Here is a 27,044-nt window from a genome sequence, read left to right as displayed (position 1 = left end):
CTGCTCTGCCTCTGTGCAACCGGTGCAGAGGAGAGAGAAGGGGACAGAGTCCAAAGCCACGCACACAGACGGTGAGCCAGCATGTGTCAGAGCACGGCTAACCTCATCAGTCGGGACACTGATTATCGTTCTGATGACTTGTGTTATCTGACAAAGACACTTTGACTGGGGTGTGAATCACACTGTGTTTCGGAGGCCGACGCTGTTGCCTCACTGCAGTCTACTGTGGGGGAAAAGCCACTGATTTTCAAGTGGGCTGCAATTTGAGGAGTTTAAAAGAGCTGACATTTTCTCGTAAACGGCTGCTCTTTGAGACCAGTGGTTTACACGCTCAGTATAACAAGTCATAACATCCGTCTCGTCTCTTCTTTTCTGTTTTCTTTTTGCCGAGCACAAACATAACCATTTCTAACGATGGTGCACCAGGACTGATGTTTTGATGTGTGTTACAAGGAATTTTGACTCTGAGGAAAATGTAAAACACCTCGAAAAATCAGTCCTTGTGTACCTTTTAAAATAAAGTATCTTTTGAACGTTTGCTTCAGTGAAATCCTTTATCACAAGTCACCAGTCCCTCTCCTGATTGTTCCCAGAAGTCCCCTCTCCTGATTGTTCACTAACAATCATCTCTCACACAGAATGCTATGGAATCACCCGACCACATCAGCCTGGTGCTGTAATTCACCACATGGGAAGCATCACTGTCAGTGTCTCAGACGGCAGGCGGGTCCACAGGGGAGGCATCACTAATCAAACGCCGCACAGCACTGCTCCTCCCGGAGCCCTGCGCGCTGGCCACTGCTGTTAGTGGCAGTCACGACTTGTATGTTTTTTCAAGCACTCTCAAGCCCCACCGAGCCTCTTGCCGACGGGAGATAACATTGCCTGGGACAGAGAGCCCTGACACACACACACACACACTCTCACACACACACACACACACACACACACAGACAGACACACACACACACACACACACAATGGCATCGCGAGATGAAAGAGGCTGCGGTGGATGCCGCACTGAGTGTCGGGTAGGTGCTTGCGGTGAGTGGCCAGCAAAGCGGCACTTCAGAGACTAGTGAGACGGAGGCGCTCCAGCATTTTCCCCCGGCGTTAATGTCAGCAAAAACGCACCCCAACACTTCAGCAGACCTGCAATGAATTATTTATAGTCGGGGGGGGGGGGGGGGGGGGGGCAAGACATGAAAACAAAACCCATTCTGGCCAGTCGGCAGCTGGGAAATGGAGGCAATTATAGTACACACTGGAACATGATTCTTATGATCAATGATGAAATAAAAAGTCTTTTTTATTATCAGGAAGCTTTATACAGTATATTGAGTTTTGGCGACTAACCAACTCCTACAGACTAACCAATACTGGTCCACAGAAAAGAGAAGGGTGTTTGGGTCCTTATTGCTGCTGTTATATGAGACTCCTCTGATGGCCCTATTCCACCAACAGACGTGCAGACACAGCAACGTTCTGGTCCACACACCAGATGTTGAACCGTTCTGATAATCTCGACCAAAACCGGACAAAAAAAGTCAGTGGTTAGAGTGGAGGTGATGGGTGTGGAGAAGACAGCAGACAGGAAGTGGCTGTCAGAGCTGTGCAACAGAACCGGGGGGGGGGGGGCTTTGGGGCGGTGGGGTCGATCGGACGGATGCCTCAGCCAATAAGCAGGGCAGTTCCATCCATCTGGCCCCAGCCTGAGTACTGCATCTGACGAGGCTGGCGATACGCAGGAGCTGCTGGCTGCCCACGGCAACAGGAACCCCATCTCCACAAATCTACATTAGCATTGATCCTGTGTGTCACCAGGGCACGGCCACGGCCAGAGCGATGGGATGTGTGAGTGTGTAAGTGTCTGTCCGAGTGTCTGTGTGTATGTGTGTGTGTGTGTATTTCTGTGCATATGCCTGCAATTGTATGTATGTGTTTGTGTGTGTGTGTGTATGTGTGTCTGTCTGTGTGTAATTGTAGTTAAGGGTTTGCTGTATGTGTGTGTTTAGATGTGTGTGCTTCTGAGTGTCTGTGCCTGTTTGTGTATTAGTGTGTGTGCTTCTGTGTGTGCGCTTGTTTGTGTGTAATTGTGTGTTTATGTGTGTGTACGTCTGTTGCTGTGTGCTGGGGTTGCTGTTATTGCCAATAAACAAATAAATCCCCATCATCAGACAGGAGCAATGCAAATGTTTTATCGAGCTTAATTTCTCTTTAAGTGACATGTCCGACGATGTATTGCCACCGACCCCCAGCACCTCATCTGAACGTCTGATCGATCCCGACTTTCAAATTAGAACCTTGTGAAGGCGAACTCCAGCCAAAGAGCTTTCATAATGCTCTATCACCACCACCAGACACACTCTTCTCTTAAATTTCTCTTCAGTCGCACTGCGGGTCTGCCTGTTAATAATATTAATTAGTGGCGTGTCACAATGACACTGTCTGATAAACAACCAATTAAGTCGGTATCTGCTTGGCAAATTGTCGACACTTTGATCTCCTAATTTGAGGAGGGTGAGAGAAACATGGCTTGTCTTCCTTTATTTGGACGTTTTCGAGCGAAACTTGAGCGTAACGGAGCGAGGCAGCGTGCTGAGAGCCAGGATGTCTTCTGCTTTTGGCTGGGTGTTACGACACAACTACGAGTGTGGCCCGGTGATGAGAAATGACATGTGCTTTGTTGGTCCCCAAGGTAAGAGTGGAGGAGCACACACGTTAACGTTCCCACAACATTCACATAACCCAATTTGAACCAACCCAACTCTATGCACCCTCCTCCCCACACACAAACAATAATCTAAATTCGGGAATTGAGCCCTTCTGAATTGCCAGCGCTCTCTTTCTCTCTCTCACTCTCTCTCTCCAGACATGCAACTGCATTTTTGCCACTGAGAGGCTCCTCAGGTTGAATGAGCACGCGGGAATTGCAAGGGAACAATTGAGCACTGATCTGTCATGAAGGCAATCACGTTGGCGTGTGCGCCCAGAGTAATTGTGTGCAGTTCCTTTTCTTGTAGTCGGCAATATCACGCGCAATAATCTTTCATTTTGGAATCAATTTGAACCCTTCATCGCCGGGACTCGCCTTTTTTCCCCTTCAATAAGCACCCAGGCAGGCAGCTCCTGCGATGGCGACACGATGATGTTACCATGGCAACGGGAGAAACCACGCAAGAGGGGCCCTCGCCAAAGCCAGAGAAGGAGGAAGGGAGGAGGCTGGTGGTGATGGTGGTGGTGTGTGTGTGTGTGTGTGTGTGTGTGTGTGTGTGTGTGTGTGTGTGTGTGTGTGCAGGGATAGTATGCAAACAAACATACAACAAACACATATGATGTTACATATGGACATGTAAGACTTCAAAGACACATTATTGATTCAGAATTTTAACTTATATTGACAGAGGGAAATAAACAGAAAAAGAATGAGAGAGAGAGAGAGAGAGAGAGAGAGAGAGAGAGGTTTTCCCTGGGGTGAACAGTGGTCGTGTAGAAGATTAGAGTGAGAGAAGCACGTGACTCCTTCTCCTCCACCCTCAACCTCGCCCAAGGACACAAAGCACTGCTACTGCTGCTGCTGCTGCTGGTGGTGGTGCCTATTAAAGCCCAGCTCTGCGGCTCCAGACTCATCGTTAGGCCATGTGCTCCGCGCTAATGGAGAATTAACGGCCAAACAAACAACCCACAGGGACTCAGAAGCTCTTTGCCTGAAGCATCCTCTCTGGAAGGGACGCCGTCGTTTTACATTGAAAGCAAAAGAGTCTCCAGTAAACAAAGGGACTGCACTGTCCACAACTGTAAATAAAATCAATCTTACTTTCTGTGTTTGGATATTCAGAGCCAAGGGCCAAGTTTAGGAGAAAATGCAGAGGAATGAGAGAGAGGGGGTGACAGAGGGCAAGAATGATAGAAAGAAAACACCACTGACAGAGAACAAAGAGATAAAGTGAGGGGGAGGAGAGAGAACACTATGCAGTTGGACAGGAAAGATGGAACCAGAGAGAAAGCAATAAAACAGGCAGATAAACACCCAGTTCAGTTCTGGGCAGAGACGCTGGATCTGCGTGCGCTCCGAATGAGCCCTGGGCATGTGCGTCAGTGCCAGTGCCAGCCTCGGGGGCGTGCTGGCACAGCTGTACGTGGCAGGCTGGCGGACTGACCTGGTGATCTCGGCCTGCTGCTGCAGCTGCTCCTGCACCTTGCAGCACACCTCGGCCGTCGTGGCGTTCACCTTGCCGATCTTGGTGAAGAGGGCGGCGATCTTGTCGCTCCGCAGGAAGCCAGCTGCCCGCCGCTTCAGCAAGTGGGTCAGGCATGCTTCAATAGTACCTGAGGGGAGAGAGAGAGAGAAGGGAAGAGATATAAACACAGAAAGAAAGAAAAAACAAAAAGCAGAAAGAAAGAAATAAAGAATGGTAAAAAGAATAATAATAAATAAATAAAATAAATAAAGAACAATTAAAATAAATAAATTACAATAAATAAAGAACAATTAAAAAGAAAAAAATAAATCAAATACATTTCAGCAAATGTTCAAAGCAAACAAAGTTAGGTGTGAGGTAGCCTAAGCACTCTTTGTTATTACCAACTGTTGCATGACTTCATTAATTACTGACATGAGCCCACGCAACAAATCAAGATTCCACCCCCAGTGTGGGCCCCTGGGGATTAGGCTTTTTAATGAACTCCGATGGGGGGCATATCTTATTGTGTGCGTGATTGCATTGGGCTGCGTTAGGAAGGCTGATATTTTGTGGGGGCTCGGATAGGCGCTTTTATAAGGCTGGGAACCCAGACGGACGTGGAGGAGGAGGGGAGAGGCCTCCGAATGCAATTACCATCCGCAACTAGATTTACTCGCTGGTGCCAGTGCACTTTTAAATATTTCAGCAGGGGACAGCAAGACAGCAAGACAAATAACCTGTAAGTCAGGAAAGTTTCTGTTGTGTGTGACTTTTATGTGTGTGTATGTGTGTGTGTGTGTGTGTGTGTGTGTGTGTGTGTGTGTGTGTGTGTGTGTGTGTGTGTGTGTGTGTACCTCTGGGCATGGGCGGACTTTGAGGAGCTGCAGGTTCATTTTTAATAAGCGTTAACTGCAAAAAACAATTTCTGTTCCAGCCAAAGTCTGAAAGCCAACAGAGCTCCTTTACTTTCATGAGCTGTAACGTTACGAGACATCATGCTGACCAGGCTTGAGAAATGCACAGCAGCTATTGGCTAATAACCCTCCTCGGTGATCTAATTTTCGGCGAGACAGGTCGAGGCAGAGCTCTGTCAGGTGAAGATAAAGATGATATTTACATTATTGAACACAGCGCAAAAGGCCCAGAGGTTGAAGATTTACATCAGTCACCACCGCCCAGGCTAAACACTCTTTCAGCACCTCGTCGCAACGATATGACAAATGTGACCAATATCTCACTTACCAGAATCAGTGGCGAGCTCCACATACATAATCAATGGTGGCTTAGACAGCGATCTCAGATTTATGGTGGTAATGGAATTTATACTGCTGTGCTTGCATGGTGCCAGGTGATGCTAAAACACTACACTAATATGCACTACACACCAGGGACACCAATGTGACCCCACTGAAGTTCACTGAATCAGCGTATCTTGATTTTAATAAACAGCTTTTGATATTGAAATGTTATTGCATTATGGTACACAAAGTAATGAAGGGATTTATAAAAATAACTAAATGGATGAGATAAGGTTTGATGCTTTGACATGAGTGTGTTTGTAGAACTGTGTGTACGTGGGTTGGGCTAAAGATTAAGGTCGGTATTGTGTTAAAATAAATGCCTTTACAAGTAAAGATGTTACTAATTGCTTTGGAAAGTGCATAATGTAATAAGGGCACTTGATATGAATTTGAACCCAGCGTGGTTGTGATGGACCATGAGGTGTGTAAGCACGCGGGTCCCCTACACGTCCCTGCAGACTGGTTGTGTGTTAATTGAGCACAGGTGGAGGGGACGGCGGCCTGACAGCGCCTGGAGAGTCAGGTGAGATCTCCCGAACTGATCTGAGCCCACAGCCCCAGGGTGATGCAAGCTCTCTCTCTCTCTCTCTCTCCCTCCCTCTCTCTCCCTCGCTCATTCTCCCTGCCGGTTTGAACACGCGCAGGTGTCGGAGCTCTGGAGCTTTCTGTGTACAGATCTGATGAATCATCTAAGTGCTGGCTAAGTGCTTTCCCTGGAGAAAGCAGCATGTTACCTTTCACAGCAAAAGGGAGCGAGAGACAGAGACGGATAGATAGATAGATGGACGGAGTGAGAAAGGGAGGAGAGGAGAGGGGAGTGCTTGTGTCAAAAGTGAAAGCCCCCATCCAGGCAACAGGCATGGCTATGGACACCCTGGTAGTTTCTTCACCTTCGGATGCCAGAAAAAGAAAAAGGGTGTGAGGAGCACAGTAGACAGAGAGAGAGAGAGAGAGAGAGACAGAGAGAGAGAGAGAAAGAGAGAGAGACAGAGAGAGAAAGAGAGAGAGAGAGACAGAGAGAGAGCTTGCATCACCCTGGGGCTGTGTGGAGCACAGTAGACAGAGAGAAGGGATAGCCGTCCACTGCCAGATGCATCACACACAACAGAGACATTGCAGAACATTCACATCACTGCATTTACATAATCCCTGTGTGCCTAGTGGTTTGCCTGCATGCATCCATACGCCCACACACTCTCTCTCATCTAACCTCCCCCCTTCCACCTCTCTCTCTCTCTCTCTCTCATTCCCTTCTTCTTCCTCCTCATCATCTCTTACCAGTCACCGCGCTTGCGGTAGCCAAACACATGCAGCACGGGCAGCGTCCAAACGGACACACGCTGGGTGGGCCCTCATAGAGGCCTCTGGGGGAATTCCTCTCTAAAAGAAAACAGCATAAGGAGGCTCGCCCACCCCCAGTGCTGTATAGTGCAGTGCGCTGTCACATGGGCATGGCTGAGCATGGAGCAACATGCAGCATCTTCTTCTAATAGAATCTGACTGCAATGCTTTCTCTGTTCGCCACGGCAATTATGAGCCACTCCCCCCACTCTCTGCTGAAAAATTGTTTCATAATGATTTCAAAAGACCTGGCAATGAAAACAATGCACCGGGGTTCAAACACATCATATTTAGACAGAGGGGGTAATTAACGGTGGCCTGGTGTCGTTTGAAAAGCGAGACAGGACCTCTCGCTGACGGACTGACTGGATGCTCTTTCGCCTTGTCTGAACATTCGACGCCGTCGATTCAGGACTGTCCATCGACGTCATGTGGCACAAGTCCATATAACAGGCCTGGGGGATCATCTTGTTTGCGGTACGTACAGTCTCTTTTCTCTGGTGATCGATGGGTGTAATCAGGGCCTCTGATATGGTGCTGAGGGGGACGAGAGATAAGTGGCGAGAGGAGAGGAGGAAAGGGAGGCAGAGAGGAAGAAAGGAGATGAAGAAGAAGAGGATGAGAAGGGAGGGCAGGAGAGGAGGGGATGAGAGGAAAAGAAGGGGGAGGGATAGGAGGAAAGAGAAGAGGAAGAGGGAGAGGTGAGTGTAGGTGGAGGGAGTACAATAGAGGAGAAGGGAGAGGAGGAGAAAAGAGAGCAGAGATGAGAACAGAGGGGGAAGCTGTTGTGTGGGGGAGGGGGTGTCTGGCTGTGTCCCTCCTCTACGCTGGTGGCAGAGTGTGGGGGGGGGGGGGGGCACCTGTGACAGTGTGCAGCCTAGCTGTGAGTCACAATAATTGACAGTAATGAACTGCATTACAGAGGGACCAGCAGCTGTGGAATGGTGTGGGAGGGAGAGGAGAGGGGAGGAGAGGAGAGGAGTGGAGAGGAGAGGAGGGGGGAGAGGAGAGGAGTGGAGAGGAGAGGAGGGGGGGAGAGGAGAGGGGAGGAGAAGAGAAGAGAGGAGAGAGGTGAGGAGAAGAGAGGAGGAGGAGAGGAGAGGAGAGGAGAGAGGTGAGGAGAAGAGAGGAGGGGGGAGAGGAGAGGAGAGGAGTGGAGAGGAGAGGAGTGGGGAGGGGAGGAGAGGAGTGGAGAGGAAAGGAGAGATGAGAGGGGAGAAGAGAGGGGAGAGGAAAGGGGAGGAGAGGATTGGAGAGGAGGAAGAGGAGAGAAGAGGAGGAAGAAAAGGAGAGGATGAGAAGAAAGGGCAGGAGGACCTGGAGTGGATGTGGGGGGGGGGGGGGGGTTGGTGAGACACAAAGAGATGATGGGCAAAGAGTGAGTAGTGAGAGTGGCAAGGAAGAAAGCCACAGAGAGATAATAGAGGAAGGAAAGAGCGAGGGTGGGAGTGAGAGAGAAGTGAAAAAGGGTGGAAGAGAAACAGAGGATGCAGAGCGAGAATCATTAGTGAGGGAAATGTAAACGCCGAGAAGACGATTCCACAGAGTTTGGGCTTAACTGAGCCAGAGACAGGTCTCCCAGAGAGACAGAAAGAGAGGGAGAGTGAGAAAGGGAGAGAGAGAAAAAGAAAGAGAGATAGAGAGGGAGAGAGAGAAAAGGTAATAATGTCCTGAGCAGTTCGAATTGCTTCAAATCTCACCGTGTCCCTTCCATCCCTTTAGGCCGAGTCGAGCACAAAATGGATGAGTTGGCCTTTTGGGCTGACTGCAGTCCAGTCCCACATTTGCCTGAATATATCAGACAGTGGAGACTCACTGAAGCAGAAACGGCTAGGCCACAGTCCAGCGGATCAGCACAGAGATGAGATGACCATTTCATGCTTCTTTCTCTAGTGGGAAAGCGTGACTGTAAATATCTTTCCTCTCAAAATAGATGTGATATGTATGTGTGTGTAAGTGAGAAAGAGAGAGAGCGAATGTGTCGGTATGTGTGTGAAACCTGTCACACTCTCCCTCCCCACTTGTTTCTGATGTTTGTTTTGTATTCATATCATTTTGGCTACAAGTGCAGTCACATTTGACTCTGACGACAGCTCCTCGAGCAGACGATCGAGAGATGAGAGATCTTAAAATAGCGATGTGTGTGATAAGAAAAGCAGTGAGTGAGTGAGCGAGTGAGCGAGCGAGCGTGCCTGTGTGTGTGTGTGTGTGTGTGTGTGTGAGTGAGCGAGCCAGTTCAGCATATGGCGCGACAAACGCACCTGATTTGGGTGCTGCGCCACCTCCGATGTGTCACGGCCGGGCGGCTCGAGTCCGACACTTTTGCCCGGAGAACCGCACACGTGGCCGCACCAGAGAGATGAGATGAGCTGGCCCGTGCTCACGGCACGCTGCAGTGGACACAGCATTATCAGCCCGGCTCATGTTACACTCACGCCTCCTAAAACTTATTATGACCCCCCCCCTTCTCTCTCCTCTCCTCTCCTCTCACTTACCACTCTTTAGACCTGCTCACACTGGAACTCCACAGAGAGAAAGGTGACGCGCAAATGTGACACAAGAATCTAACGTCTGCCGTGCAAAACAATTGTCATTAGGGCTACAGTGGCAAGAGGATCTATTCATTTAATCGGCTATACCTCTTCAGTGCGAGACTGTACTAATGTTCAGAATTATATTCTATCTACAGTTTTAACTAATGAAACATGGGAACGCACACACACGCACCCACGCACGCACACACCACACACAAACACACACACACACACACACACACACACACACACACACACAATACTCCATCAGCAATGTGCTATTAAACAATGCGCTGTTATTTCAAGCGCAATTCAACCTCCATTAAGATTGAAACAGGAATCTTGGGCGAGTCTGGGGAGCCATCAAAAGAGCTGAGGCACTTAAGGTTCTGCGCTCGCTAGGGGTGTAAAGATTAACCGATACGTATCGGTATCCGTTTTTAACATGTAAGATACGGCTACATCAATACGCGAAGCACCGTATCGTAATAAAACTGAAATGATCGATTTACTTGTTACGAATCGGTTCACAACCTTTTCTGCTCGCTTAGACTCTCATTTACGTTGCAAGCAGCGCGTTCATCCCACTTCCGGTTTTGAAACTACACGTGGCACGGATTTGTGGGTAATGCAGTTAGTTTTGGGCTACATTCATTGCCCAAAGTTGTCAAAGGACCTCATTACCCATACATCTACTGCAACTTAAGCATGTGACAACTCGCACTTGCACTGTTTGACAGTTTTTACTCTTTTGTTTTTCAAAATCCAGCACGAAATTAAACACTTACTATAACATTCCTAAACAGCAACGACAGTCTGTTAGAGTAGCCTACTTTACGTTTGATGAAAGGATTTCTTTAATGTTATAGAATAATTTGTCCCTTGCTGCTAAAACGATGCACAAATTATTATTATTATATTTATTCGGGGGTATTTATTTGAGGAGGGTAGGGCATTCACAGTTTTCTGTGAATATCTCGAGAAGGGTTTAGGAGGACCACCTTTTTTTTTGTATGTTGATCTTAAGGGGCCATGTCAAACCATTCCATAACCACTCATTTCATGTATAGCGCCACCTAGTTAAAAACAAACAAGTAAAAATTAGGTGTTGTAATCGCAGGTATCTGTGACCTAACAAGGTCAAAACTGCACAAAATTGGAAGTGTAGGATCATTATGACACCCTCTGAATGCACGCCAAGTTTCGTGGAATTCCGTTCATGGGGGGCCACACAATAAATTAATTTATGTTACTGTACACCAACTGGCCTGTAGGTGGCCGGAGACAGTTTTCTGTGAATGTCTCGAGAACCGTAGGGCCTAGGAGGATCACCTTTTTTTTGGATGTTGGTCTTAAGGGGCCATGTCAACCCATCCCATTTCCACTTATTTCATGTATAGCGCCACCTAGTTAAAAATTAAAAAGCAAAAAATTAGGTGTTTTAATCATAATATCTCTGGCTGACATGTTAAAAACTGCACGAAATTGAAAGTGTAGGATCATTATGACACCCTCCGAATGCATGCCAAGTTTCGTGAACTTTCGTTCATGGGGGGCCATACAATAAAATAATTTATGTGTACATTTAGTGACCGTACACCAACATAGTTTTCTGTGAATATCTTGAGAACCGTAGGGCCTAGGATGACCAATTTTTTGCATATGTTTGCCTCCAGGGGTCATGTTAACCCATTCCATATGCACACATGTGCATAAACAGATACACACGCACACACATACATTCACAGTAATCATACGTATGACACATACTCACACAGTAGACATATGTACGCATGCATGCACATGCACACACACAGGCACATACTCAGGCACACACACAAGCACATGCACACACACACACATACACACATAAACACACACACACACCCACCAACACACATAAACATAAACATGTACACGCACACATGCACACAATTCAAGAATTTCTCAAGAATTATGAACAGGCAAGATGGGGGTGGGGTTGTATAAAATGTATTTTACATGTGAAATCTATGAACTAATCATGTTTTTGTACTTCTGTCTAGCAGATACCAGTGAGAATTGAGTGTGCATAATGCAATTCAGTGAGACAGTTAGAATCATATATGCCTTTCGGCCTGACTTATTTTTGTGGAAAAAATGTGCTGGACTACGCTCTGCGGTACATCTAGTTTTGTTCATATTCACTCAGACTTGTGGTTTCTGCATATTAGGTCTACCGTTGGAACAAAATAGGCCCAGAGAATTCATTGATATGTAGGCCTTTATTCTTGTAGGCTATAGGAAAAGGCCAAGAGTGTCTTAAGCACTGTTTTATTTTATTTCGGTATTGTCTTACCTCAATAATAGGTTACAGCTCCTTGAAAACAATCAGATACACATGTCTAAAAAATGTATTTTTAGGTTGTATTTGGCTGCAGTGTCTGACTGAAATGTAGACTATTCTTTTTTCATTTCAATACAGTATATGATCATCATATTCACACTTTTTTTGCCTAATTGACAACCATTACCATGGTAATTGATAATATAAAATGAATGTGCACCTTGAGCAAATAATAAAAAATCTTTCAGAATGCTTTCCATTCTTGAACTGTATCGAATTGCATCGAATCGTACTGAATCGTTTTTTATAAACATGTATCTTTTCTTGTATCGAATCGTGCCCATGTATCTAGATGCGAATCATATCGTCTTTTACATGAGAGATTCACACCCCTAGCGCTCGCCATCTCACTCGCTCCCCACTCGTTTCCCAGACCCCGTCAGGCCGGAGGATCACGCCAGGTGATTAAATATTGATTCAGTCCAACTGCCCATTTCAAGTGCAAAAGAGAGAGAGAGAGAGAGAGAGAGAGAGAGAGACAGACAAAAAAACCTGGCTGCCAAAAGAGGACAGAACATGTGGTCACTGCCAGACAGGGAAGGTGGAGATGAGCACTTTTTTCCTCACTGTGAACAAGATAATGAAGACATAAGACAAAAGGCTTTAAACATTATCAGCCACATTTTGAAGCTCTTGACAAAAATGAAAGAATGGCCATCCTCTGTTTTATTGTTCTATAGTGATATAATTGTATACAAGACTACACATAACTTGGATATCTTGTTCTCTACGTCCCTCATACTTTGTATGACTGCTTTGGCAACATGAACTCCTTATGCCTTCATGCCATTGAAGTATTTTCAATTAAACTGAAAAGATTAAGAGAGACAGAGAGGGAAAGAAAATAATTCAAGCCAGAGTTGTATCTTATCTCTCTGTTTGGACTCCGGCTGGGTGGACAAAGACAGCTACAATGGAAATCAATGGCTGTGATCCTCGCCCCAGGGGCCTCTGGTGGGAGTCCATGGCCTCCTAGCTCAGTCTCTTAAAGCCCTGCTTCCTGTCATCTTCCAGTCTCCCGCTCGCATAAACACTTGCATTTATTCATTTCATTTGGCGTTTTCGACAGGCACTTTTTGCCAAAGGGATTTCCAAGTGAGGCTGTATACAACTCAACTGCAATGGACGTTGGCAGCATTGACTTCATGCACAAGCACTTACCCCTCTCACAAATCAACATATTCAGCCGGAGACAGACGGACAAATGACCTTAGACAGATTGAATAGGACTGCTGTTTCAATAAGGTACAGCTCAGGGTTTAATGAAAACCATCACTTGACTGCTCCAATCTCCCTGTAATTACAACTCTTGTACTAAAGAGTGAACAATTGATCTGCTAAGAGTGAGGTGATCTAATAAATTATAGGCATTAAGTCTAATAGGCATTGAGAACTACCATTTTCAGTCAATGTGTCAATAAGAAGTAGACTTGCATGCCAGCCAAGACTAAATAAAACTAACAGCCAGCATAAAAATGTCTTGCACATCATCACCCCATTTACAACTTTAACGATGACAGCAACAAAAAAAACAACATCGCATTAAGTATGAGGGGAATTACCAATTAAAAATCAAGGACAAGGACTCAATCATCACTCAATCCAAATAAAGTTCATTAGTTCATCTCTGTGTTTCTGTGAAACAAAACAAAGAGGAGAGAGAGAGACAAAGAAAGAGAGAGGGATTGAGATCTAAGCTTGAGGAAGGCTAGTGAGCCCAGGGAGTCCCCTCCTGCAGGGAGTAAATGAGTGTGTAGAGGATGCAGAAGCATCTCAGAAGCAGATTGGCTTTTTTCCTGCTCAGCTCCGCACGTCTCTCCACGGCTTGGCTTTACATCTCCGGTAAATCAGTGAGTCTGCGCTTGGCTGCTCCTGATTGCTGCTGGGGTGGCTCACGTGATGCATTTTCATGCATGGTGTTTGTGATGACATATCAGTGTAAGTGTTGGGCTGTTATGATAAAGCCCAGTGTGTGTGTGTGTGTGTTTTCATATAATCATGACCCAGCAAGTGTTCATCCCTCCCTGGCACTGGTATCACAATCGAGTCCAGTTTGGTCCTTATCACTCACACACAGACAAACACGCACTAAAAGACACACACACACACACACACACACACACGCACACACACGCACACACACACACACACACACACACACACACACACATCTTATCATAACAGCGCCTCACTTACACCCACAGGTGCAGAAAAGCAGAAATTACACTGAGCTCTCTGACTGGCAGTATGGAAGATACACGACTCCACTCATGTCCGTCAGTCTGTGGCTCCCTGTGTGACTGACCACCACCAGACAAGCTGACAGGCATCTGTGTCAAGGCAGTTTGACTTCTGCTGGTCACAGTTGGTTCATAGTGTCAGGGGGAAAAGACAAGACTGATTCTCCCCCTCCCCCCACACACACACACACACACACACACACACACACACACACACACACACACACACACACATACACACACACACACACACACACACACACACACACACACATTTACAGCTCCAGAGAGACAGACATTTCCTGTCTAATCCTAATCCTAATTGATTGGCAAGCTTTTAGATATTCTTTATGGAGCAAGGATCAGGGCAGTGGAACAGCTCAGTGCGAAGCGAAGCTGTGTGTAGCAGGAGTGTTCAGGGGAACCTCAGTCAGGTACTTCACAAAGAGCTTGCTGGGATCAGAAGAAGCGACAACAATAACAACACCACACACACACACACACACACACACACACACACAACAGCAGCATATACGACACATAAACATAGCATCTCAAAACCCTTGCAAATCTCACAGCCTTGTTTCATCTGCAGATTAGGGAGAGGCACTGCAACACGTCGTCAGAAATAACCCTCAAATGCGACCACAAACAGGGCCAAGGTTACGCAACTGTGCGTGTGAGTCTGGGGGATGTGTATGTGAAAACATATACGTGTGTGTGCGGTGTGTGTTTGTGTCTGTGTTTGTGCCTGTAATACCTTTGGACAAGGCTGCACAAACGTCTGCAGCAGGCAGTAGCCTGGGTTGTCATGGTGATGCACGCTGTAATCAGTGGAATACCTGAGAGTGCCAGCTCACTGATGACGACGAGCGAGCTTGTCTCTCTAAATTAGAGATTACTAGGCCATGCGAGTACATATGTGGCTCTTACCAATGCAGGGAGAGATGATGCAGGTAATTAGACAGCATTTTCAATCTGCCAACACACAGCCTGACATGGTGACTGGCTTCTAGCTCCTTTCACTGGCGTCTAAAAGCCCACGTTTGGAGCTTCGTGAAGCTCCTGTCACGATGACCTAACATCCATTGATGAAAACAGGTTCCAGCACTTCCTGGAAAACGTGACTAATCAGCTCCTGTTATCTGAGTTCACTGAGTCAATAAGTGTACCACCATGGTTTGTGATGTTTAGGCTAAAACCGAGGCGTTGTGCTAAAATGACAGACACAATTCAACGCAAAATGAATCTCAGCTGTTGAGGAGTCCTTGAATGCATCCTAATCTCTAGAGTGTGCCGCCTCGGTTTGAACAATATATCAAAATGGAAGGGGGGATTGGGTAAACATAGATGATTCATATCTGTACTTATTCAGTCATTAATGCCTAATTAGTCTTCAGCGCTGCAGGTGTTCATGAAAGGGGAATTCTGGAAAGATGTGTAGCAGGCAGCTTGTTCAAACGCTCAAAATGCAAGACTGACACATCCGCTGGAAATGCCCGCCATCGACGGGATTTAGTCGGTGGCAGGCGAGTGGGTGGTGAACAGGTCCAGCTGAACCAGCTCTTTCTTTCCCTCCTCATCTCCTCTCTGGTTTGTTTTCATTTCTCAAAGCAGGAAATACAAGATGTTACATGGTGTGGTGTGGCCACATTGCCTGCTTATGAATGTGCTCTACGTGAAAGAGAGAGTCTTGAGTACATCTCTGACCTATCTGATTTGATTTTGCAGGCCACAATAAAAGAACCAAAGGAGAAGAGCAATCCACAGTACACAATCAAATCAATCAGAGCACAAAGAAGGTTCTTACCAATGGTATGCATTGGGCCGGTCAGACCATTTTTTGCATTTCAGTTCAGTCCCATTTAGTTGCTACTTCAACTAAATGGGACTGAACTGAATGAACTAGGCTGCTGTCTTCAAGGTAAAAACAGCAAACATTCCCAGCACTGAATGTTGTTACTGCTTAGAAATCTTGAAACCTGCAGGAGGAAACCTGCATCTCCTAAAAATAAGCAGTGTCTCTTAAGCCTTGTGCCTGCTTGCCTTACGTGCCTGTATTTAACATTCTCATGCTTCAGTTCAGCTCACAGCTATACTCTCTGATTGACAAATCCAATGAACTACTAGATAAACATTTAACATGCTTGCAGCAACACACAAAAGTGAGTAGGCTGCAACAAACTAACCCAGCTTCCATAAAATTAGCTACTCCTAATTAGTCTGAGACTGGCAATTTCTCACAGAACTAAATGGTCACCATAATGAGGAACTGGCTAGATTGCAGATGGTAAGCACAATTAAACAACACGTCTACTTGCTCTTGGCTTCCCCTTGGGGGAAGATGGAGGGTGGTGTGTGTGTGGGGGAGGGGGGATGGGGGGTACATTGATGTTAAAAGTAGACAGCTCTTAGTTTTTTGACACGCTCAAATCTCCAGGGTTTGGCTAATTAATCCATTACCTCCCTAAATGAGAGACCAAATTAAGGAGGTACAGATGTATATTCCCATTCCAATTGGAAGGCTTTGTTAATCTTTGTGAAATATTCAAAAGGCAGACCACCTCATTGCGCTCTCTCTCCCACACTGTAGCTCACGCTCGGAACGGCGGCTTAATGTTTTCGCGAGGAAGCAATTTTCGCATCGATCCACACGTGGGCTACAGAAACCAAGCGCTGGCTGACCCGCGCCAAAACCCCCGCAGCTTGTTAGCTTTGGAAATGGAGGAGTGTGGAGGAATATCTTTTAGAAACTTTTTTTTTTCATAACAATGGGAGAAGTTCACAAGAAGAACTTTTTGAAATAATGCGAGCGCCGGGGGGTTGCGAATGCCGGATTCAGAGTTTATTCCATTATCCCCCCCCCCCCCCCCCCCCCCCGCCGTAGCAGCTATATATTTTGAGACCAAGAGCTGACAGCTGTTTCCACAAAAGCACAACCCTCACTCATTCTCTCAATCCCTTTTCTCACACACTCAGTCTCGCACCACTCTGCTTGCACTGCCTCTTTTAATAATCACGGAAGATGTGTGTAAGAAGAGTTCATGCTGTTTTTCTCTGTAGCAGAATCCATTCACCCATCCTCCCACACACACACACACACACACACACACACACACACACACACACACAAGCACACGCAAACACACACACACAACCAGGTGCACTTCACCCTCCTCAAACAAGTGCTCGCAATCCCAGCAGCGGCACGGCGACAGCTATTATTCAGCTCTGCCCTGACTAATGGGCGAACGTCAGAGCAGAGCAGTGATGGCAGTACAGTGTGTACTCTCCACCCCCCACCCCCCCTCTCCTCACACACAAAAGGACGGAGGCAGGGGCCAGACACACACGCTTTTCGCCCAGGACCAGGAACGTGGCGAGCCACAATGTGCCACACACCAAAGAGACCTTTAAGCATGACCCGGAATGGGGAAAAGACCCCAATGTGTTTCTCAACACTGCCCAGCCTCCCCCTGTCTCACGGTCACTGGGTGGACTTATGAGAGCTATGGGAGCTTGGTTAGGTTGTGCCAGGGGATGCCAGGAAAGTGACAGTCCTGCTAAACAGGCACAACAAGAGACTCTGACAGAAAGAAGTGTTAGATAAGACTGGAGTGGGTGGCATAGAAAGTTCCTGGACTGTATAACCTCCTAGTGCTCTTGAGGAAACATACTTGCCTCCCTCACTCAAGTTATTCTCTTCTGATGGTGAACCTATCTGTGAAGATGTTTGTTACATTTCTATATTCATCTGCTTTGAGATATGAGAGATGACATAAATCCATAAATCCATGTGAGGGTGTGTGTCTATGGGTACATGTGTAAGGGGTAATCAGGATGTCTTCACGATCTGCAGGTCTATTCAAAGCTTCCTTGCATGAGTGATAGAGTGGACAGCAGTGGCAGTGCAATAAGGCAGTTTGTACAGCGTCACTATGGCTGATTTTTGGAAGTTGGCTTTGACAAAGACCCGTGAAGGGTTGGGAGGGAGGAGTGAGTGAGTGAACGAGCGAGTGAGCGCACGCTTTGAGGAGAGCATACAGCTGGCACTGAGACTAGAGTCCTGGGGTGAAGATGGAGGCAGGCGAGGGCAGAGTGGAGCGGAGCGAAGCACGCCTCATCAGAAGCCCTTCAAAGGGTGTGAATGAAAGAGGAGGAATTTTTTGTCTTTCTTGTGGGGTTTTTTTTTTTGGATGGCGCGAGTCGTGACAGCTGCAATGATACCCCGTCGTGTGCCTGTGCTCTGCATTCCCCTTCCTCTTCACGCTGTGTCTGGTCACACCCTTCCTCTCTCTCTCTCTTCCTCTCTCTCTCTATCCCTCCCACTCTTACCCTCTCCCTATAGCCTCTACTCAAATAAAGAAAACACATACATACAGTATGGTGCTCTAAAGCAATGCTCACTTGCACTGCACTGGTATATCTATCTAAAGACACCTCAACTGCTTCAGACACCTCTACCATCACTTGCGCTTTGCACAGACACTAGCATAATCAGTGCTAATGATCTACAGTACCGAATGAGAATGTGCTAATTACTGTGGGCCAAACATGGGCTAAAATAAAATATTCAGTGGCGTAATGAAACAACACTATCAATCCAGATTCATTAACAGATGTTTCTCAATTAAAAGGAAGAGGAGCTCAATCCCCCCCCTCCCCCCCCCCAAAGGCCAAGCCGAGGGGCATAGGAGTGAGAGCGATGAGTCAGCTGCCAAAAGTCTGACATCACCGCCGCTCGTTAGCATGTGACCTTTCACCCCCATTCAAAGGCTCTGTCCGAAGCATTAAACGTGGTCGCTCTCTCTCTCTCTGCTGCCATTCCTGAGTTGGCCCCGTGGGGCAGGCTGAGAGCCGGCGCTCGTTCCGACGCTGTTTCGTTTATACATTACATTACATTACATTACATTACATTTGGCTGACGTATTTTTAACCAAAGCGACTAACAACATGGTAAACAGATATGTCGCAGGATCCGACCAGTCACATGAATGTCGGCCGGGCATTGTGGAGCAACAGCATTTGAGTGATGCCGACAATGAGATGCTGAAATTGCCTATGTGTGGTCTGAGCCGGCTCTAAGCCTCCGCGTGCTTGATAGTAGGACTGATTCAGCGGCAACTCCTTTCACAGGGGGCTTCTGGCACTGTGGCTGCCAGAAATCACAAACATATTGGGTGCAAACAGCAGAAACCCAATCTGTGAGAAAAGCTAAGTCTGACAGAAGCTTGTCTATTTGGATAAAAGCGTCTACCAAATGTAAAAGTACAAGATGTCCTACAAAACCTTTTGGGTATCCGGGTTTAGGTCATATACAGTATATCTGCAGAATTTCATCTCTGAAAAGATACAGATAGATTATGGCAGCCTATAGGCTGCAACGTAGCCTGGCGAGCCAGACCCACATTCAAATGTAGGGTCTGGGCACTCACCGTTCGCAGTGCTCAGTCCGAGGGGCGGGATAATCAGTTGTCTTTCAAATCCCCTCTGCACGCAATAGGACGCAATAGGATATTTGTTTTCAAGTAGCAGGGAATTCAAGCCAAACCGTTGCAACTCTGCCATCAATCATTATGTTAAGCCCACCAAACGACTCTATACACGATTTCAATGCCTGATTAAGTTTCGATTTCTGGAGCTCACAAGCCAACGGAGAGTTGCTAGACTAGCCCTGGCAGCTGCCGCTAGGGGCGCGTCTAGATTTCTAGGCTAGCTGCAACGCAGAATGAATGCACATGAGATGAGGCTATTACAGCAGCCTACAGTAAAATCAGATAAAGAGGGAAAGTCAATACTAACCGATTCTAGTCGGTCAGTTCTTCACCTTGACAAAGTTCAACAGATCATTCAATTACAGCTTTCACAAACATATTTTTTAAAACACGGCTTTAGGTTAGGATTAGTTAGCATGGGCTATTGCCTTTTTCTGCATTGCAGAGTAATGACTTGGGAGTGTTTAAATATTAATGAAAGAGGAGCTTCAGAGATCAGATGGCCAAGTGCTTGTAATAATGGCTGTTCAAATGTATCATCTTCCACTTGTAAGCACAAGAGCAACAGCCAAAACTGCTCTGGAGACTATGTATTGAAAGAAGGATTTAATCTGTGCATCCAAAAATATTATTTAAACCTGGAGGCCAACCAGAATACAGTGCATACAGAAAGTATTCACAGCGCTTCACTTTTTCCACATTTTGCTATGTTACAGCCTTATTCCAAAATGGATTACATTGTTCCTCAAAATTCTTCACATAACACCCAACACAATGACAATTTAAAAAAAGTTTGTTTGAGATTTTTTGCAAATGTATTAAAAATAGAAAATGAAGAAATCACTTGTAAATAAGTATTCACAGCATTTGTGATCAAGCTCAAAATTGAGCTCAGGTGCATTCTGTTTCCACTGATCATCCTTGAGATGTTTCTTCAGTGCACCTGTGGTAAATGCAGTTGATTGAACATGATTTGGAAAGGCACACACCTGTCTATATAAGGTCCCACAGTTAACAGTGTATGTCAGCCCACAAAACAAGCATGAAGTCAAAGGAATTGTCTGTAGACCCCCGAGACAGGATTGTCTCGAGGCACAGATCTGGGGAAGGGTACAGAAACATTTCTGCTGCTTTAAAGGTCCCAATGAGCACAGTGGCCTCCATCATCCATAAATGGAAGAAGTTTGGAACCACTAGGACTCCTCCTAGAGCTGGCCGTCTCTCTAAACTGAGTGATCGGGGGAGAAGGGTTTTAGTTAAGGAGGTGACCAATAACCCGATGGTCACTCTGACAAAGCTCCAGGGTTCCGCTATGGAGAGAGGAGAACCTTCCAGAAAAACGACCATCGCTGCAGCACTCCACCAATCAGGCCTGTATGATAGAGTGGCCAGACGGAATCCACTCCTTAGTAAAAAGCCACATGGCAGCCCGCCTGGAGTTTGCCAAAAGGCACCTGAAAGACTCTCAGACCATGAGAAACAAAATTCTCTGGTCTGATGAGATGCCACAACAAAATATTGAGCAAAGGCTGTGAATACTTATGTACATATTATATTTTCGTTCTTTATTTCTAATGAATTAGCAAATATTTTTCATGTTATCATTATGGGCTATTGTGTGTAGAATTTTGAGGGGAAAAATGAATTGAATCCATTTTGGAATAACACTGTAACATAACGAAAAAGTGAAGCACTGAATACTTTCCGTATGCACTGTAAATGTAGTCATCGAATAAGGGCTAAGTGGATTCTCTTTCCAATTTATGCTCCCTGCTAAACAGACTTCTACAAAAGAGATTGTACTGATATACTATGTAATGCAAATGTGAACTGAATTTTGTTAAACATTTTTGCTCACCTAGCTTGCCACACCATAAAGTGACTTTGCCACCCACAAATGACTGAAAGGCAGTCTGCTAATATAATGTCTCATTTTTCTGTCCAGAGATGATAAAACGAAATATCATAGCTTGTAACTTTATGGTCATAGTTCACATGAGGATAACTAGTAATGTCATATTTTTCAGAATGTAAAACATCTTTCTGAGAAAAGAGACCTCTTTGTCTCTTTTTCTCCAGTACAGTAGAATTTTTCTGTCTCTTATTTCCTTGAGTAAATGACTAAACCTGTGGTTTGCCCTGCACAACAGGTCAATCAGGAAGTGAATGTTGGGTTCCTGCATGACAGACAGTGGCCCTTGTGTCAAGTGTTTTGTGCGTATCAAAATAAAAACTGGAGTTGGAGGTTGAGGGAGGCCATCCCGTCTGTTGGCTGGCTGTGCTGGCTGGGTGCTTTGACGTAATGCGCACTGCCAAGGACAGGCCAGGTAATTGAATTCACCGCAGACAGCCATGAGAAATCTATCCGGTGGGGGTCTCCGCATACTCTTTGCTCTGGGTTGACGTAATGTGAGGAAATCCAGGCGTGTCTCTGGACCTGTGTGTGTACGTGTGTGTCCATTGGAGTGTGTATGTGTGTGGGGGGGGGCTCTGAGTCAGTCACACATGTTGGACGTTGGCCACATCAACCTTTCCACTGGCAGACGGCCAGCTCTGGTGGATCTCACGATTTCTCTCAATGAAGTCTCTTCAAATTGGTCTCCCTATGCCAGCGTGCTTAAGAAACCTGACTCAAGCCCGCACACACAGAAGGGGTGATTGATTGACGTCAAGGGGGTGGGTTGGGGAGTTGTTGGTGAGATCACATCATTTTGCAGTATGTGTATGAGTGTGTGTGTAAGAGAGACAGCGGGGTGTGTGTGTGAGTATTGGTGTGGTGTGAAAAGAGAGTAAATGGAAGGTGGTCTGAATGGTGGCCGACTCCGAGGAGGAAATGGGGCCAATTGAGACTACTCACTGCAAAGTGCTATGATGTGGCTGCTGTCCTCGTGCACAAACTTCTTAGTCACTGCCTCCTCCATGATCTGCTTCACCTGCGCCAAAGACAGAGATATACACACTGAGGTCACAAAATCATCATTCCCAGAAACACTGTCAGGTATAATGACGAACAAGAGAATAATTAACTGAGCAGATAAACTTGATGGAACGAGATGAGACTCCTCGTGGACAGGTTTCTTGGGTAGTGCACACAGTTAGACTGACAGGCTTGGTCGTTCGCTGGAATTTAATCGTCCTTTCAGTAATTAATCACTGTTCTCTCTCGCTCCCCTGACTTGTTGGTGTAATTGAACTACATGAGCTATTTAATTGGGGTGTTGGTGATATGGCAAACTTTTGAAAGTCTACTAGGTGTTACGTTGGCTGAAGCCACACAGTTCCCTGACAGCCTGAGGGGGAGTGGTGAGACTGGACCGTTGACTGGACCGTTGACTGGTGTGGGGTCGAGGAAGTGTCTATCAAGGCTTGGAGGGGCCACAGGACTTTGCATAGTACAAATCAATCCACCGTGATCAACGCAGCAGGCTTGGATTGTAGGAACCACTCGTTTCAATGAGATTTGGTTGAGGATTCGGAACAGATGTCTACGCAGACGCTGCACAATACGCTCAAGATCAATAGAACTGTTTTGACTGAGGAGTCAATTTCTGGGGACTGCCGAAGCTGTCTTCACACCAAATACGTTTGCATACAAAGCCAAAAACAAATGTCTTAGAAATTATTGACAATCGATAAATGCAGAATAACTGCTGTTGTGTTGATTAATGGTCTTGGGATGGTCGTGACAAGCCCTTGTATTCTCCAAGTGATTTAAATGATCCCATCCCCCCAGCCCCTCATTGGAAACAAGCAAACTTACAACTTACACAGCACATGGTCAGTACTGACTCATCATTCATTAAATAAATCAGATCTGCTCAGTGTTGACTCTGTCAACTGAAGGAAGGCTGGTCCTCTTCAAGCCATCAGTGTCATGGAGAAATGTTTTTTTTCCTGTGTTGATGCCATCATTGTTTTCTTTTGATGACAATTCTCATGTATTTTCCCATACATGTACATACTAATCTTGGTCCATATAAACAGTCCATATTTTTGCACTCTCTCTTTCTGATATTTGGTTTGAAAAGTACAAATGACGAGCGTGTTAAGGAGCTTTTCGAACGAAGCATGGGTAACATGCTCAATGCACAAAATAACCACAGAACCATAATGAAATTTCCCCTAACCTTTATGCATGGTTTTACAGAGATAATATGTTACAAGAATGAGCCTCAAATGCTGTTTACACAACTATTTTGATCTTAGCCATTTGGGCTAAATGCCTGGCAGAGTATTAACAAATCAAACACGGGTGCTGACATTCACAACTGACAATAATCAGATCAGAGTCTACACGCCGACCTTCAAACCAATTAAAAGCACTGCAACGGGGAAAATGTAGACACAAATGTAAGGCTCGAGTCAGATTCAGATAGATAACTCCCCCACCACAACACACACATACATCCTCACTCGGCTGTAAGGAATGGTTCGCAGCCCCCAGATCTGAAGAGAGGAGGCGTCAGGATTCAGTGGTGTTAAATCCTATTCTCCTGCTGAGCTGACCGTGGTAACAATGACATTAATGAAGTCATTACTTATGGTTTATTAGAGCAGGGTGATAAGGGACTATCACAGCTCTGTCAGTCTCTGAGCCCAGGGCAAACCGGGGAGTTCAGAAAATATCACGACGACCCACGCGGCCCACTCGCAGCACAGAGCGTGACAGTAAATTAGACCCCCGCACAAGAAACGCCAGACTACTGCACCAGAAAACACACTTGTTGCAGGCGCAGATATCATGAATTTGAGTTGGTGAATTATTGGGCATAAACCCTGTAATTCCAAACACAGGCTATTCAATTTAACCAATGATACTGTTGCCAAGGATACTTGTCTGTGTTTCTGTCAGACATAATACTCAGGGGAAAACTAGCATTAGATGAAGGGAACTCTTGCTTGAAATGATGAAGGAGGAGAGAATGTAATGCGCTGTTATGTACACACACACACACACACACACATACACACACACAAACACTCACACACCCTCTCAGAAATACATAGGCCTACTGATTTGCTTTAACTGACCACTAAAATCTCTGCTCTCTCCCTAATGGTCCTCCAGAAGACAGTGTCTTCAAGACAGAGATGGATGCTAACATCATGCAGGGCTTTTCCGTGCTAGACCGAGGTGGTCTCAGTAGTGACAGCTATGAATCAGATCATGAGTACGCGCAGCCAACAGCAGCGGCAGCATGCGGCTCTTCTGGGAAATAACCAGCGCGAGCCATTAGCCGAAACCACAGCGGACACTAAAGGGAGCCTCCAGAAGAGGCAGCTGTAGGAGACGAGCTGAGCTGACCAGAGGCAACACATCACGTGCACATCTAATCAGAAACACAGACATTTGCCATGCCTGAAAGGTTAAAATGAATCTCCCTCTGGAGCAGAAGGGCATGCTCTATATCAAAGGCCCCATGATGGAAAATCAGTGCACAGGGACACACACTGGCTTGTTCTTCCCCTCAGAAAGAGCCATCTATGACCGAGTTTGCTGGGAGCAGCAGCAGCATTATTCGTCAATTGATGCAATTTAACTTCTTAGGTAGTTGCTGATGCTTTCAGTTGCTAGGCAACGGGAAGGTGGCTGACTGCGGCTTAAAGAGACAGGGATCAAAAACCTCGAGCACACTGAGCGCCTGTGATGCAAGGCTGTGCTTTCTGTGCCATTTAGTATCCTCGGTGCAAAATGTTTCACACACAAAAAGGTTTATTTATTTTTTGTTGGCCAAAAGTCAATCCTCACATGAGGCTACATGTAACACACAGCAGACCCAAATGCTGTGATTTGTAAGCTATGTCTTTGCTGAAATGTAGTAACAGCCAACAGAGGATTTTGCCCTTTTAGGTGTGGCAAGCACAACAGATGATATAATTGTGCATTAATCCAATGAGGAGATCATTCTGAAAACATTATGTCCACCTAGTCATGAGGGATGAGCACTGGGTCTGGTTGTGTACCAAACATCATTACACTTCATAACAGCAGTCTTAAGGGGAGGATAACAATTTGTTAATAGGAAGTTGCATTTTCACAGAAATCAGCCATCAAGATCTAGATATGTGATTGTAAAACCTTCCGCATGACTCGTTGTGTTGTCGCTTTAAAACTTTATACACACAGGAAACTGAACTGCATTAACAGTTCATTTCTTTGTTCAACACAAATCCCTTTGCATGAACACACTGGTTGGATGTCTGTATTCTACTGGTCCACATTTTTCTATCAGTTTTGAGATGGTCCAATAAGATGGATCTCGGCAGACAGCCTGGTTCAAAATTAAAGGTTCTATTTCCAGTTGCAGATCATTCACTGTCTCAATTATTTATCGAGGCCAGATATAATGCCCAAGATAAGCCATACATCATGGAAGCAAGGAGGCTCAAACCAGCTCTAATGAATCATACCCTGAGCTTGCCCTTTTGTCTTAATGAATAAATAAAGAGATCTCTTAGTGTGAGGAATGGATGGTTGTAAGATTTTCTGAACGATTTCACCTAGACTTAATGGAGATATTAGCTGAATAGAAAAGTCTGCTGACTACTGTTCCATTAGTTGAACAGTAATAACATAGTCATGTAAGTACTAATGTTCAATAGCATTCTTGAAGGGTCTCACCAATATTTAGTTGGGATTGGTAAGCAGCAGATTAATCATAAGGCATGCAATATGAAAATAACCCCACTGGTGACATCAGATTAGATTGTGGCAAGTTTTGTTGCACAAAACTGCTTAATGCATAACCATATCAACATAAAACTGTTCTCACAATTTCTGTGAGAGAACTATTCTATTTAAGCAGAAAGTTAAAACATCACAGTTTGTGGTAATGGGCAAAACTGACAGTAACAGATATTTTGAATTTCTTTAGCTGTCTGTCATCATTTAAAGCATGTATTTTCTCATTTGTTCTCAAAATTGCCACAGCAAACTGCCACAGCTGATAATGTTATTGTGACCTTTACAGATGCACTCATTTGAAATATTAAACTAACCCGGACATCCCAGCCTTAAAAACCTTCTTCCAACTTCACCATTATACAGTATTTACTTCTCTAGCCTACATCTTCTCAGCTGTAAGTTTTCTTCATTACTTCACTTTTCAAAATTATATTAAACTATATGTATCTACAAGACAATGGTTCACAATGAATAGGCTGCTTTCATGCTTTGTTTACACTGGAGGTTCAGTGCACACAAGACCAAGGGGCGAACCTTGGTGGGTAAGTTAGAAAGGGTCATGTAGGATTCAAGCTCTGCAGATCATCTCTAAATTCCCAGATGTTTAGGCTACCATACCCACTGCCCGAACGCTTCTTCGATGGTCAATGCAACGTACTGATGGAAGACATACATGTGTAGTCTGTCATGGGAGAATGTTTGGATCCATTTGGAGGCTAAGTTATGCGCGCCTGTCGGGCAAAAACCCTACTGAAAAGAACAACACCGTGGCCTGTATTCGTACAAGACATTTTTTCCCTAGTAAACACCAATTCGCATAACTATCACATATGTATGTAGCTCCCACATCCAGCCAGGCCTATTAAATTTAACTTACT

General features: G+C 45.6%; 1 protein-coding gene across 3 annotated transcripts in view; it reads right to left on the bottom strand.

Moving 5' to 3' along the window:
* Window positions 1-27,044, bottom strand: part of sgsm2 (small G protein signaling modulator 2) — a 48,196-nt gene that overhangs the window by 20,389 nt on the left and 763 nt on the right. For all 3 annotated transcript variants that reach the window (XM_042063048.1, XM_042063049.1, XM_042063050.1), the window contains exons 2-3: window positions 22,339-22,414; window positions 4,161-4,329 (exon numbers count right to left, since the gene is read on the bottom strand). In XM_042063048.1, coding sequence (XP_041918982.1) covers window positions 4,161-4,329; window positions 22,339-22,414 — 245 coding nt within the window. The remainder of the gene's footprint in view (window positions 1-4,160; window positions 4,330-22,338; window positions 22,415-27,044) is intronic.

Source organism: Alosa sapidissima, chromosome 15, assembly GCF_018492685.1.
Source record: "Alosa sapidissima isolate fAloSap1 chromosome 15, fAloSap1.pri, whole genome shotgun sequence".
NCBI classification, from domain to species: Eukaryota; Metazoa; Chordata; class Actinopteri; order Clupeiformes; family Clupeidae; genus Alosa; species Alosa sapidissima.
The sequence above is the reverse complement of the archived record's forward strand: the minus strand, read 5'-3'. Positions and strand labels throughout refer to the sequence as shown.